The sequence below is a fragment of the Notolabrus celidotus genome, chromosome 7, assembly GCF_009762535.1.
Source record: "Notolabrus celidotus isolate fNotCel1 chromosome 7, fNotCel1.pri, whole genome shotgun sequence".
Classification (NCBI taxonomy): domain Eukaryota; kingdom Metazoa; phylum Chordata; class Actinopteri; order Labriformes; family Labridae; genus Notolabrus; species Notolabrus celidotus.
Genome location: NC_048278.1, coordinates 31,506,109 through 31,521,082, shown reverse-complemented (window position 1 = coordinate 31,521,082; position 14,974 = coordinate 31,506,109). Strand labels below are relative to the sequence as shown.

The 14,974-nt window shown below is 38.3% G+C and overlaps 1 protein-coding gene across 1 annotated transcript in view; it reads right to left on the bottom strand.

The window, feature by feature from the left end:
* LOC117815584 overlaps window positions 1-14,974 on the bottom strand; it is a 48,326-nt gene that overhangs the window by 11,701 nt on the left and 21,651 nt on the right. Inside the window, exons 28-50 of the mRNA XM_034687389.1 lie at window positions 14,072-14,236; window positions 13,956-13,987; window positions 13,766-13,863; window positions 12,702-12,724; window positions 12,592-12,613; window positions 12,307-12,334; window positions 12,117-12,201; window positions 11,685-11,831; window positions 11,396-11,607; window positions 11,197-11,300; window positions 9,631-9,749; window positions 9,370-9,525; window positions 8,178-8,392; window positions 7,981-8,066; window positions 6,709-6,839; window positions 6,498-6,623; window positions 6,221-6,411; window positions 6,042-6,130; window positions 4,241-4,368; window positions 3,961-4,088; window positions 3,517-3,634; window positions 1,509-1,727; window positions 1,222-1,392 (exon numbers count right to left, since the gene is read on the bottom strand). Coding sequence (XP_034543280.1) covers window positions 1,222-1,392; window positions 1,509-1,727; window positions 3,517-3,634; window positions 3,961-4,088; window positions 4,241-4,368; window positions 6,042-6,130; window positions 6,221-6,411; window positions 6,498-6,623; window positions 6,709-6,839; window positions 7,981-8,066; window positions 8,178-8,392; window positions 9,370-9,525; window positions 9,631-9,749; window positions 11,197-11,300; window positions 11,396-11,607; window positions 11,685-11,831; window positions 12,117-12,201; window positions 12,307-12,334; window positions 12,592-12,613; window positions 12,702-12,724; window positions 13,766-13,863; window positions 13,956-13,987; window positions 14,072-14,236 — 2,793 coding nt within the window. The remainder of the gene's footprint in view (window positions 1-1,221; window positions 1,393-1,508; window positions 1,728-3,516; window positions 3,635-3,960; window positions 4,089-4,240; window positions 4,369-6,041; window positions 6,131-6,220; window positions 6,412-6,497; window positions 6,624-6,708; window positions 6,840-7,980; window positions 8,067-8,177; window positions 8,393-9,369; window positions 9,526-9,630; window positions 9,750-11,196; window positions 11,301-11,395; window positions 11,608-11,684; window positions 11,832-12,116; window positions 12,202-12,306; window positions 12,335-12,591; window positions 12,614-12,701; window positions 12,725-13,765; window positions 13,864-13,955; window positions 13,988-14,071; window positions 14,237-14,974) is intronic.

Here is a 14,974-nt window from a genome sequence, read left to right as displayed (position 1 = left end):
AATAAATCTCTGCAGTTCAATAAAACATGTTTGTGGTGTAAAATTTGGAACAGTTCTTTGCATGTGTATGTGCATTCATTATTTATATTCATATTACTTGACATCTAATTTCAACATGTTTACATTTTAACCACATACTGTGTATGTTTTTTTAAAATAACCTGGTGCAATTTTATCTGTGCAATAACTTACCTTATCTATTTATCAGATAGAAGTGTACATAGTGTGTATACATCTGTAATAGTTGCCATATTTTATTTTATTTTATTCTATCTTATTTAATTCGATCCTATTTTATTTTATTTTATTTTGTTTTATTCTATTTTATTTTATTTTGTTTTGTTTTGTCTTATTTTATTTTATCTTATTTTATTTTATTTTATCATTATTTTTATCATTGCTATTATTATTGTTATTATATTTTTAACTATATTAGTACATTGTTGTATTCCCCTGTCCCATGTTGTAAGCTGCTGTAACAAAAGAATTTCCCCCAATGGGGGACTAATAAAGTATATCTTACAGATTAGTATAATATATTATGTTTTCATCCATCATTTTAAAGTTGTATTTGACTCTGAAATAGGTTTGGTTCATTATGAGTAAAAACATTTTTTATGTCTAACATATTTATTAGATCTCTTTTGTGTTTACAGGTTATATTTTTGAACAGATACAAATCTAAAGTCTCCTAGAAAGCACACAAAAAGAAATATGTATCTGGTTAGCATCCAGTTTATAAGCATGCATTGGAAAAATTAGCATCCTATGAGAAAAAAAGAATAAAAGAAGAATTTGCTCTGGTGAAATTGTGATTTTTGGAAGCATAATTAAAACCAACACTCCTGCTTGAAATATGAAGCTCAGCATTAGTTCCTGCAGGACACAGGAGTCATACGCCCTGCTGTAATCAGCTGACAGGCTGCTGGTAGTTTCTTTGTTTCTAATCACTCACTTAAAAAAGTCTTCTTGCTCAATGATCCTTGCCACATCAATGCTGCCCACCCTCTGCTGCTGGCAAAGCTTTGCCTCCACCACCCAGCTTCCTGCTCTGCAGTCTAAATGCCTTGTTTCTTCCCCTGCAGGTAATTTTGCAATGCACTCCCTGCAAACCCATAGTATGCTGCTTGGCTTCTAGTATTTCCACTTTGGAATAAATGGTGAAATCTATGTTGTTGAGTGTGTTACTGACTAGATTCTATTTCTCACAAGCTGTCATACCTGAGTTACAAATTGATGTTGGACAGTAGTTGGAGCAGAGATTAAGTGTGTCACAAATGAAGAACTTTGACCAGCTGCGATAAGCTCTGTGCCGCTGATGCTCCCATAAGTTGCAGAGGAGATACCCGTGACAAGAGAACCCAGCATTAACAATGCTGAGGCGTTGTTGATCTGTTGGGATGAAAGAAAGACAAACAACAACAAAAAAGTGAGTCTTTTTCTGAATGGTGTGCTTAAAACACAAATCAAATCTTAATTAATAAGACATGCACCGACTGACAACCTACCTGCATTCTCCCTGAAGACACCAGAGCGATGATAATGGCCCGGGCCTGCCCTTGATTCCAGTCCTGCACTGTACTGAGAGTGGAAAGAGAAGCTAAAAGTGCCTGAGGATCTATCATCTGGATCTGACCCGTGGACAAGCCGGTGCTTTCATTGCCGAGGGCAGCAATGCTAGTGGCATCAATGTTATTCCCAAGGTTACCCGCCAAGGCTGCAGAAATCTACAGAAGAAAGACAAAAGATGTTATGAAGTGGAGTTGGACTTTGATTTTCAGTTTTATTTTGTAGTTTGAACCTGTGTTTCAGGTCTTGTTCTGTACCTTCTGTGTATTAGATATGTTATCTTTAAGTCTCTTAGTTTCTTAGTGATCCTTTTGTTGTTCTTGCTCCATATGTGTGTTTCTAGTCTATCATGTTTCCTGTTTTATTTTGTAGTTCTTACTCCCTGTGTGTCTGGTTTAGTATTAATTCCTGCCCTTGTGTGTTGTCCTCCAGTTTTAAATTGCGGTCATTAGTTTGTGTTAGTTCACTGTACGTCTCCCTCGTGTACTCAGAACTCTCCCTGTGGTTTTGGGATTTTGTGTTTTTGGACTTTTTGTTATCAGTAAGTTTAGCTTATCTCTTTTTGTTTATTAAACCTTTTGTCTGCATTTTGGGTCCTGCATCTTTCGTATGCCTTCTAATCACGACAGAGGGTTGTGTTTGTGTCGAAAGTTTAATAAGAATGTACTGCTTTCTGCTATCTCAGCCCCCTGTATGTAGTGGGAGCAGTGCTCCTAGTCTTGGTTTTCATTGTTGGCCTTGAAAGCAGCCTCTTAGAAGTTGGTCAACTCCTCCCCTGGTCCAGCCCCTTAATCAGGTAGACCATATATATAGCACCTGTGGCAACATGGCTACCTTTTTGTCTGATTTGCCTGCTGGTTGCCACATGCTCCTAGCACTGAGCCCCCTGTCTGCTTCTCTGCCTCGGGTGAACTGGTGTCTGGTTTGATAAGTGTCTGTTGTCCCGTTGGTCCTTTGCTTGTGGCGTCTTTGGTAGCTGCCCACTTGTGTCATTGTGAAGCCAGTTAACTGACCTTTATCAGCTTCTGTTTTGCTTTGCCTTTATTGATTTGTTTTGTTTTGCCTTTTTATTTAATTTTGAACCAACTGGTTTACAATAGTTTGCACCAGTTTGCCGTGTTTGCTGTGAGTTCACGAGTGGTGGGTAAGTTGCACTCCTGGAACACACCCCTTGACGTTAGGCTGCCTCCCCTCTGCCGGCACCCCTCGCTCCCCCCTCCCATTTTGCTAATTTCAAATCACATTGGATTGGAAGTGTCTTTTTTAAGATAAAATAAACCAATTATATTATAATAAACTGAAATAAATCTCCCCCAACTGACTAATTTACCTCCTTGCCGCAATCACTAACCCCCCTCTCTTCACAGATACTCTCATTTTAAATGATCAATAAATTTACATTTTCTTTTGAACCACGTCTCTGTCTCAATTCAGTTGTGGAACCTGTGTTGCCTTTTTATTTATTAAGGTGTTTGTTTATTTCCTGGGGTTAAATTCCCTAGGTGGCGTCTCAATGAGACTCAGTCAAATTTATGGTTAAGAATAAAAGACAGTGCAAAAGATGTATGCTTCAGACTAGTTCAGCAGCAAAGACATGATCCTCAGTTTCCAAAAGTAATCCCTCATAAGTGCGTTCGGTTGGTGGATCAAGAAGTAAAAAAAAAGTAATCGGCAAGATCTCAATTATTTAGTTCATTACTTTTCCTCCTGCTGTGGTTGTCCTCCTGAGAGAGGACAACGACTCTCTGATAATTTTGGAATAAGAAAAAAACATCAGATTGTGTGATTCACCGCCAGCATAGTTACCAGGACCAATCAGCTGACTGAACACCTTCAGTCTGATGGAACAACGATTTGGGAAAGATATTGTACCTTACACCTCACTTCTTTCTAAAAGAAACAACTCCATCCCTCAACGGTAAGCAGTCTTGTTACTGTGTTTCTTACCTGAGGGTCCAGGTCTGTACAGATATTGGTCACATTGTGCAGAACTGTTATACTCTGTGCTTCAGTCAGCTGGCTGAACGCTGGACCAGGAGCAACACAGAAGCCTTCTGCAGGAAGTCTGCAGGGAGAGAAAGAGAAGTCCTTTTTTACTGGATTATAAGTCATAACATCACAATCTGAAAGTATTCTGTTACAAGTAAAAGTGCATTCAAAGCTTTATCTTTGTAAAATATGTGTCATCAGGAAAATGTACACTAAGTTTAAACAGTGAAAGCTGCCATGCTGGAAAATGTTTCCTGTCAGTCGTTATATTTATGATCATTTGTGTTTTAATGAATGTAACTCACTCCTTATGTATGCTTCATTTTGCACTTTTGTACTCCTACAGTAAAGGTACTTGGTTTCTTCCACTCACTAAATTTGGTAAACATGTTATAGACTCACTGTAAGGGGTTGAAGTTAATGTCCTGCAGATAAATCAGCTGGATGTAGTAATTGGTGACATTGGCAGGTAAGGGGGTTTCTCGGAGGAGGGCGATGTTCTCGGGGTTCACTGTGAACTGCTGGATCACCTAGAGAGAGGGGAGAGAGGAAGATGTTAACACGTAGAGGTTGGTCTGAAATCTTTAATCCATCTGCCCATCATTTCAACTCTTAATTTTTTCTCTCTGTGAACAAAAAAAAATGAGCTGCAGTTTATCTTTTGTCATGTTGGACTCAGTACCTCTGAAGATCCAAAATTCTCCAGATCCTGCAGAGTGAGGTGAGACATGAAAGGGCCCATGTACAGCACAAACCAGGCTGTAGAGCTCAGATCTGGGTTGGTGGGATCGTAGCACCTTGGGGATGAATCTGAAAAGACAAATAACAAATATTAACAGTGAAGATTTCAAGGTGTGAAGGAAAGGAAAAATATCTCAAACTTTTGACCCTCATTTAAGTGGAGAAACAGATAGTTGTGCTGTTTAACTGCTACTGTTACCAGCTGCCATGAGCAGGTAGAAACAGTAGAGACATAGAAAACTGATCATAAACATTTTATTACAAAAAAATTTAATCTGGAATATAATGATCAGAATCTGAAATCCATAGAATATTTAAAAGATGATGAATTCTCCTGACCATATTTATATTTATGGCTGTGGTGGTTGATGGATTTGGATTGTATTTCCCTTTTAGCCCTGGACTGCATTATTATTATTTTAATCATTGCTTTAACATTAATTTATCTTATTTAATTATTTATTCATCTATTTTATATCCTGTATTCATCTGATCTTGTCAACCCTACCTTAATTTTAACTTTTATTTCCACTCTTACTCATTTTATCAATTGTACTATGTTGATCTTATTTTATCAATTTTTTTAAGTATTTTATTGATAATAATGTCTTTCATTATTTTACCCATCTCTGTGGTTTTCTGTCTCTCTGTTATTTATTATTTATTCACCATTTATTTCTTGTATTTATCTGATCTGTTTAACTTGAACTGATTTTAATTTTGCTTTCTCCTCTTGAATAATTAATTAATTTCAACGTATTTATTTTATTTTATTTGTAAGTAATATTTATCATTATTTTAACCACTTCTGTTGTTTTCAGTCTCTCTGTTCTTTTGTGAAGGACTTTGGGCTTCATGCTTGTATGTATGAAACGTGCTCTATAAAGAAAGTGGAGTATTTATTTTATAAGCATTTAACTTTTTCTTTACTTGTTTTTTAAAGTTATGTTTAGGGTGACTTTATTGGATAGGACAGCTGTATGGAGACAGAACATGTGCCGAGTAGAGAGTGTGGGAATGACGCAGCAAAGGGTCATGGCTGGGAGTTAGACCAGCATCGGCTGCAGCAAGGAGTGTAGGTTCAGTGCGTGGAGCCACGCTGGCACCCCAGTTAGTATTTATGTTTTTCATATTCAAGTCTATAACAGAGAGGTAACTTAACCCTCCTGTTATGTTTGTTTCTCTGGAACAGCAATACTGTTCCTGGTTCAATTTGACCCGGGGTATATTCAATTATCCAAAAGTGTCAGAACCCTAAAAAATCCCAATACACATTTTCAAATCAATACATTTCGAACTCCATTACTAACCATTTGAATCAAGATTTAGTCCATTGGTGTTCTTTAATTCTCAGATCATGGTTCAGTGAGGATAACTCTCTCGTTTTTCATTTAAATTAAAGTTATAACTTTTTAAAATGTACATTGGAAAGCCCTAAATATAAATACAATAGTTTTTTATGACATACATTTTTGTTTATTTTATTTTACATTTTGATTTTTTTTTTTTAATGAAGTGATGTTGATAAATTAACACAAGACCTCTTCTGCCACATGTTGCCCAGATATTTATACTGCATTTAGCTGGTTTGGAAGGCATACATTGCCTTAAATAGACTTTAAAAAGGGTCAATTTGACCTGCAACATAACAGGAGGGTTAATCAAAAATATGGGAAGCATTCACATGTGAGAGGGATGACATAGAGATCAAAGATAAAGTCTGGATTATCCTGGAGACTAACCTGTGGTGAGGTAATCCCTGATGGTGATGAACACATCTGACGTTGTGAAGTCTGCACCATTGAAGTTGAATCGAGTAAGAATTAGAACACTGAACAACACAACAAAAACAAGTTCACATCGTATGAAAGCAACACATTTTGTCTATAGTGTTCATGAATTGTTGTGACATCATACGTACACTTTTTGGAAGGCGAGGCAGGAGGCGTTGTGTGTGATCCCAGGGCTGATCTGATCGATCGTGAGGAAGTTTGTGTAATTGCTGAGGCTTTGGTCAAAGAAGCGGTCGACCTCTGTCCTGTTGGTGTTCAGGAGAGCGTTGGGCCAGACGCAGAACAGTGTGAGCCGTTGCAGATCCTCTGGAAGATACACCTAGAAGGAATGTACACAGAAATATTACGATATCTTCACATTTGTTTGGACTTTGATGTGTTTGTGTTAATAAGTGTGGTACATACTGTCTCAAGGAAAAGCTCTATCCCTTCGTACTCGTCTAAGAGCCAACAGAACACGGTGTTGCTGTCGACAACAACCTCGTGACGGACATATTCCCCAAGTTGTTGTGGAGATATGGAGTTCACCAGCTAGATGGGAAACATTCATATGAGTCACAGTCTTGTCAAACTCAAGCACTTCAGCTAACACTTGAAACTATTGATGAGTACACACCTGGTGCTCCATGTTGTGTGGGAGGAGAGTCTGGAAGGTGGTCAGGTTGGGGAACCGGAATTGTAAGAATGAAAGCTGGAGGAAAGTGAAGAAGCTGGTGTTTTGACTGTAGCACTCCAGAGGTCTCGGTCCTAGAAAGATGGAGAGAAACAAACTTTTGACCGGCTGAATTTACAGCGTTACAGAAGTACGAGAGGCAGCTGGAGCTCCACAGGGAGACACACTCAGACATGCACAGACACACATCGCTGATATCTTCCCCCCTTTCTGCCCCTGTGCCCACCTCCAAGTGATGATCAGAGGCTGAACGACTTTGCCCGACCATCCCTCCTCTGTGTGTTATGCATTGCAGATGAGGCGTAACAGGGATTTAAATATCCCACCTTAGTATGGCATGCAATGTGAACGCATATGGTTTTTTGAGGTAAGGTTTCCTGATGGATCATTGGCATAAGACCAGCAACTGTTCAAAAGTGAAGCCAAAATAGAAGCCCTCTTTTTGACCGATGTCCCATCTGTTAACATGGGGAGGCAGGCCTTGTTACTCATACTGCCTCCAGTCAGTAGGAGGAGCTCCAATTGTTTCATTTTCACTTTTGGGAAACTGTCAGGTCGTCCATCTTTTTATACAATCTATGCACAAGACCAAAGGTTTGATATACTGCTGATGAATGGGCTTGATTTGAGTATTTCCAAAAGTCAGAGTTATAAATAAAGAGTAGTAATGGGATTATTAACCATGGGCCCAATATTAACATCATTTAGGGTCTGAATTACAAACAGGCGGTCCGCAATAAGACTCTGAATTGGTTCAGTTGATGCCCCAAATGGCTGCAACATAATCCTCTGGATATCTAAACCATAAATGATCTTTGACCAAAGTCCGATTTTTTTTTCTCTCACTGTCAGGGTCGGATTGTTTTTCTTTAACTCTCCTTATCAACTCAGACTCATTTAGCCACCTTCACCTTTCTGAAACTAAATTTCCAGAGCAAGACTTCTGTCTTTTGTTGAACAAAAATAATCTTGCTCTTTAAAAAATAGGTCTCTCTCGCAATTAAGAGATCTCAGGTTAGAAGTCTTGGCTCATTCAAAGTTAAGGTCTCTTATTTTTGATCTCTGAAGACCTCTAAGAAACCACAGTGTACCTTTGAACATCATCTCCTCTGTTAGCAAAGAACCATTTCCTAAAACATATTTAACTCTTAAGAAAATGGGTGTGATTGTGGTAATTGTGCTGACCGTTATCCTGCAGAGGGCTTTGTTTTTTACCTCTTAGAGACTGGATGATGTGGTTGTGGACCTCTTCCTGCGTAATGTTACTGAAAGTTGAGATTGTTTGATTCAGGATCTCCACTCTGAAAAAAAAGAAGAACATAAAGAGATGAATCATTCTTGTTTCTTCGGCAACTCCAGAGACGATGTTAATCAAATGACACTTAAAGAAAAGGTCCTCGCTCTGCACTGACCCCTGCTGTTGGACATTGCAGCTTCTTCCAGCTATTATTAAGAAGTACAGTGAGACATGGCGACTTTGCATGTTGACCAGCAGGGGGGTCATTCGGATGTGGAGCCACACCAACACTTCTGAATCCCTGACTGAGGGACTCGAGAGATTTGCACGATCATACACGACTTGCAGCATAGCTGACCTCGCGTCAGGGGGAAACATGTTCCCATGAGCCTGCAGGGAAAAGAGAAACAAGAATTAGGGGGGGAAGGAAAGAGAGAGAAATGAATTGGCTATCTTTGTATTTTTTTTTTTACATTCATATATGAAATCCTTTATTAATAAGAGTGGAAGTACTATAACAGGTATTTTTCTGCAAAGCAACGTCAATGTGGAACTTTCATAAATAAGATTTTGATGGTTACATCGATTCTTTTTTATATTTAACCCTCCTGTTATGTTGCGGGTCAAATTGACCCATTTTAAAGTTCAAAAATAAAAATAAAAAGTTAAAAGTATTATTTCCTTATGAAACTAAACTAAAATAAAAATGGTTAATTTCACACATTTGCAACCACCTTTGCATGTTTATATTACATAGATACTAGTTTGTGGGTCAACTTGACCCTGCAGTCAAAGTGGAGGCTAAAAGGGATCAGAAGTGTCAAATACTAAATGTTTCTTTGCGACTGTGTGACATATTTCACCCCAATCATTTTCCAATGTACATGAAAAAAGGTTTAACATGAATTTTCATAAAAAACGAGTGAGTTATCCTCATTGAACTATGATCTGTGAGAATTCAAGAACACCAATGCACTAAATATTGATTTTAATGGTTAGTAATGGAGTTAATAATACGATTTTAAAATGTAAATTGGGATATTTTTGGGTTCTGACACTTTTGAATCATTAAATATGCCCCGGGTCAAGTTGACCCAGGAAGATTATTGCTGTTCCTCAGAAACAAACATAACAGGAGGGTTAACTGAGATGTTTTATCAAACCAAATACTAAGATTTTACTTTGCTGAAAGAGTGGAGCTTCTCCTGTGTCAACTTAAGTCAAAACACTTTACAGGAAGAGTTTAAATACTGATTCTTTTCTGCCACAGAAACGCAGACTAACATTGTTTGACTTTTTGGTGGCGATCAAGGAAATTAAACACATGAAAACTTATCCGACATCTTGATTTTTAGACGAGCACTCACCATTAAAGCAGGTGAGAAGTCATCAAAAAAGGTGTCCAAGTCCCTGTCTGGGACGTGAGACATCACCCTGTTAACCTGCGCAGCGGAAGTGAGCCGTCCAGGTGCGGCGGCCACTTCGGCTAGCTGTTCCACTGACAGCTGTTCCAAAGCTTCCATCTGCATGCAAACACAAACTCATGTTCAACAATATTGTGAAGACAAAAAAAACAAAACAAGAAATCAAACAGGGAGTGTTACAGAGGAAAAATAAAACGGAAGTACCGGTGAGAAGTCGGGGTAAAGTCTTTGAATGTCCTCGACAGATGCAAAGGAGGCGAAAGTTCCCAAGTTCCTCTGCACCCATTCTTGACTGTTGTTGATACCCAATCTGCAGCCGGGGTCTGAACCACAAAAACAAATGCATCAAACTCAACTGTGCTGTGGGTCATGCACAGAAAACCTCACTCAATGCAGAGAAAGAAAACTGAACTGACAACAAACATGTGCATCACATCTGCAGTGCCATTAACCCTCCTATTATCCTTGGGGTCAATTGGACCCCATTCAATGTTTAATGTCTCTAAATGAATGACTAACATCATATTTCATGACTTTTCCAAATTGAATGGGGACAACTGGGAAAAAGTAAAGTTAAAATGTTGATATATTCCAACTTCCTGAAAATTGTTTTACACATCGGTGTTCCTTGGGATCAATTTGACCCCAGGCTGTTTTAGCTGTATATAACATAAGAAATATCAACATTTTACACACATTTGTTTTGGTTGTTTTGGATGATATTGAGGTCACTATAACCAAGGACACTTCTGCATGTGACTGCAGGAGTTGGGATCAAACCGCCAACCTTTAAATTGAGATATAATATTTCCAGCCACCATGTCTCTTAAGATATTCAATGATGTGTGCTGTGTCATATGTTTTGATAACATAGAAACAAGGCAGAGCCGACGAGAGCATGACAAACTCGCAGCAGTTTGATGTTCTGTTTAACAAATAAAGTCCTTCTGAATGCTTTAAATTGTGTTTATGTTTGAAATATATTTTATCACAATCTTCAGATTCTGTGTGATATTATCAGTTCCCTCCAGTGTGACAATACGTTTGATGTAATGTAAGTGAGATCTGCTGTTCCATATACAGAGGTGAGAATTCTCACTCTCTCAATGCATAATGACTGGATATAAGATTCTCAAAGACATCATACGGACAGCTGATGAGCTGGGGGGTGGGTTTGCGGGAGGGAAGGGAAATAATATTGTTGATGTTGGAAAACGGCATGTATTTGTTTACATTTTAGATTGTAAAAAAATAATAAAAAACTTGTTAAAGGTGAATTATATCTTATTTAAAGAGCTATTTAGGTAGTCAACAAAAAAAACATAGAGTACCTGACACATAAACCTGGGTAACAATCAGTTTCTGGAGGTTTAAATTGCTGGGGTCAGGTTGACCCCATGGATAAAAGATGTTAGTAAATTTGAGGGTAACAGGAGGTTTAAGAGGCATTTCAACCACACCTGTAATAATGTTTAGCTCATACCCACAGATTAAAAATCTATCATTTAACAGACATTTCTCTTTATAGGAAGATATCTCAAAACTATGAAATACATTTTTAAACAGAAGCTTGGTGTAGAGAGGGAATATTTATTCCTAAGGAGAAAGAGTCCTCAGTTTTAAGCCAGTTAAGGATATCCCTCCTTAATGTAGTAGGTAACATTTTCTTAAGTATAGTGTAGTATAGCAGCACATTATTAGCAAAATATTTCTTTCTATTTCTTACAGCACAAGCACCTTGTGTTTCACTCAACAACCATAGGGACCTACCTGCTGTGTCATTCATGGTCAGGAAACCCTCAATGAAGTGAGTGTAAACAGTCATCTGCGTGGATGGTGACATGTGCGGCATGAGGCTGCTCAGAATCTGCACCCTGCGTTCAAAAACAAAATACGAGATGATAAGATGAATGCACTTCAAATCAATGTGGTTGAAATGTGTGAGAGGCTTTCTTAATGTGCTGCTTACAGGTGCTGGAAGGTGCTGCAGCTCAAACCCCTTGTGACCAGACAGGACAGAAAGTCAGGGGTCACAGCAGGCAGGAATGGGCGGAGCCGGCGGTTGAACCACAGCTGGATGAGGGAGGGATTATTGATGCCAGCCGGACTGAGTGTGTCCAATCGGATTTCTCGTATGGAGTCCAATATCATGGACACTGCAGGGTTTCTGGGGTCCAGAGTCTGCAAGAAAAAAAAAGAGTCTGTGTCTTATTCTGATCAGGAGAGAGGGTGAAGTGAGGAGTAGAGCAGATTCATACCATGTTGATCAGATGATTCAGAGCTTCATCCAGCACGTGAGAGGCTTTGGAGAGGATGAGCTTCCAGATTGATCTGGAGCCACTTGAGTGAGAGGAGCGATTACATGTCAGCAACATTGTCAGATCCTCGGCTTTTAAATCTGACAGCTGTGGGAGGAAAAAGGGCAGAAGAAGAAGAGGAGAAGAAGAAGAAGAAGAAGAAGAAGAAGAAGAAGAAGAAGAAGAAGAAGAAGAAGAAGAAGAAGAAGAAGAAGAAGAAGAAGAAGAAGAAGAAGAAGAAGAAGAAGAAGAAGAAGAAGAAGAAGAGAAGAAGAGAAGAAGAAGAAGAAGAAGAAGAAGAAGAAGAAGATCAGAAAATAATTCATGTTGAAACTGTTTCACAAAACAGTGGTCACACAGCAGAAATCGATCTGAGATGTTTCTGTGTTTTACCGAAGCACATGCATATTCCTCCAGATCAAAGTCGCAGACACGTCCATTTATCTGTCCGCTGCTGAGGTGGAGCTGCAGCATCGTGCTAAAATATTAACATACAAAAGAAAAACAGAGATTTATAGTCAGGATGTGAAGACACTAATCATTTAAAGAAAAGTGACACTTCAGAGTGAATAAAAAATCCCACCTGTTCACTCCGACACAGATGTCCGTTTCTGTGAATAAACAGGACAAATGGTGAAGATTAAAATGTGAATATTAAACTATATAGAAAGATAGGAAAGCTGGAGAGAGACAGAAAATGTAGGGAGTAGAGAGTGGGAGAAGACATGCACAAGCAAATGGTGGAGGTCAGGAGTCGAGCCTGTGAATGCTGCGACGAGGACTATAGCCTCTGCACAATGGGCGCACACTGAGACCACTACGCCACCAGTATCCCATTACATTTTTTCAAGTGAGACAGAAATCTTACCGTTTGTCATGGTGAAGTTGCACTTAGGGGAAAAAAATAAAGATGGTTATAAGTCTTTTATCAGAATGAGAAAAAGTATATACTGGGAATAGGACGTCATAAATAATTACCTGTCCACTGTAGATGATGCAATCTGAGAAGAAAATGCAAGTTACATATTGATTAGATCAAATGGCATAGTCAAATGTACATTTATAAATATGTTTAGCTAGATAGGACAGCTGAATAGAGACAGGAAATATGGGGAGAAGAGAGTAAGAGTAGACATGCATCAAAAGGTCATGGCCAGCTGTCACACCAGAGACCAATGCAGTGAGGAGTATTCCCTCTGTTTTACGTCGGCTCAGGGTGTTTGGTGTGAATCAGCAGGCTATATTTTTGTTTTATCAGGCTGTACTGGAGAGTATCATTAGGTATGGGATGACAGCATGGTACGGTAACCTCTCTGTTCAGCTCAAAACCAAACTCTCTCGCCTGGTGCAGACTGCCATGAGGGTCATAGACTGGAAACCCTTCCCTACAGGCCCTTTATGAGCTGTCTGTTCTTGGGCAGGCTCAGAGAATACTTGTAGACCTGTTGCACATCCTTTACTCTGAGTATGAACTTTTACCATCTAGAAGACGGTACAGAGTCCCCAAGTGTAAATTGAATCGTTTTGAAAACTCCTTTGTGCCAATCTCTATCAGAATTTTAAATAGTAAATAGCCTGTTAGGGTTGGGACAGTGTTATGGTGCTCTCTATTTAAGAGTCTGCTGTGTGTTGTATGAATGTGTACTATTTATTGTATTTGTTTCTTATTTATTTATGTGTTCTTGTGTCATTGTGGTGATTTTTGTAGGAGCAGGTAACATGTGCAGCACTGATCATATCGTTTGTATACGGATGCCTGCTATACTAAGTGAGCTCCAACCAGCGCTCCACCAAGTTAACATCTGATTACATAATAAGATGGAGGACATGTTCATAATCAGGTATCTAAATGGTTTTAACCTTTTAAGTCCTGCCTCGATCCAAAGCTGAAACAGATTCAAACCAACCCTCTCCACAAACTAACGGTGTTAAAAAAAACATTCATAATATTTTGGAAGAAATGGATTAAAAGGACACAACTTTGATTCATTGACATGAAGGAATTTGTTTTGGTCAGTGTTTTTCCGGACTGTTCCTCTCACCTGCTGGTATGTGCTTGGATAAATTCACTTTGGTGTATGTGATGAAGGATGCTACATCAGGGTGAGCTGTGCCCAGAGCCAAGTCCAGTCTGGTGAACCTACAGGAGGAAGAGTTACATCACAGTTTTAAGCTTCATAAATTATATATAATGAAGTTATTTAACATCAAAATAAAGATATATGAACTCACAGTGTTCTGTATGATGAACAGGAGAGGTTTCCCTTTAAACACAGAAAACAAAGATTATTACTAACAACACACAGGACACAGTTTTAATTATCTTAACAAGAAGGATTATAATTTACATCTTGAATGAAGAAGACGAGGTGCCTCAGGAACTCTACGAAATCGTCTGGGTTAGAGTCAGACAGGTGATCAAAAAGCAGATTGATGAGTTCTTCCTCCGGACGAAGACCCAACACCAGCAGCTCTGCTATCTGCTTTGGAGTCAGGACTGAAAGGACCTCCAGCTAACAGGAGAGGAGAGAATACAACACATTTTTATTGATGATGGAAAAAAAGAACAGGTCCAAGTTGTTCAAAAGTAATCTGATTACATTGAAGATATGAAGCTGGATCAAATCCTGAAATCTGGATGTTCAGAAAAAAAAACAAAAGGATGAATTTGGATTTGATCAGGTAACCCTGGATGAAACCTCCAGACATTGTTGTTCAATTTGGGGTAACTTTGATCGGAACTGTAAGGATCAATCTGATCCTGGCAGAAGAGAGGATTCACGCTGGAATAAAGTAACAAAATATAATAACATGTATAAATTGGTCAAACAAAACATGATTTTTACATTCATGTCCATCACTTAGACATTACTTTTTTCATTTTGCTCATGGATTGTTGAATTGTTCCTGTGACATAGAGCTGGCATTAGGGATGTAAAAAAATTAAGGATTTTGTCCTTATTATTATTATTATTATTTATTATTATTATTATTTTAACCATTATTATTTGAATCATTGCTTTAACATATATTTATCTTATTTAATTATGTATTTATCTATTTATTTCTTGTATTCACCTGATCTTGTTAACGCTACCTTATTTTTAACTTTTCTTTCCACTATTGCTTATTTTATTAATTTTACTGTATTGATTTTATTTTATTTTTAAGTATATATTTTTTATAATCATGCCTTTTATAATTTTACCATTGCTGTTGTTTTCTGTCTCACTGTTATTGTGAAGCACTTT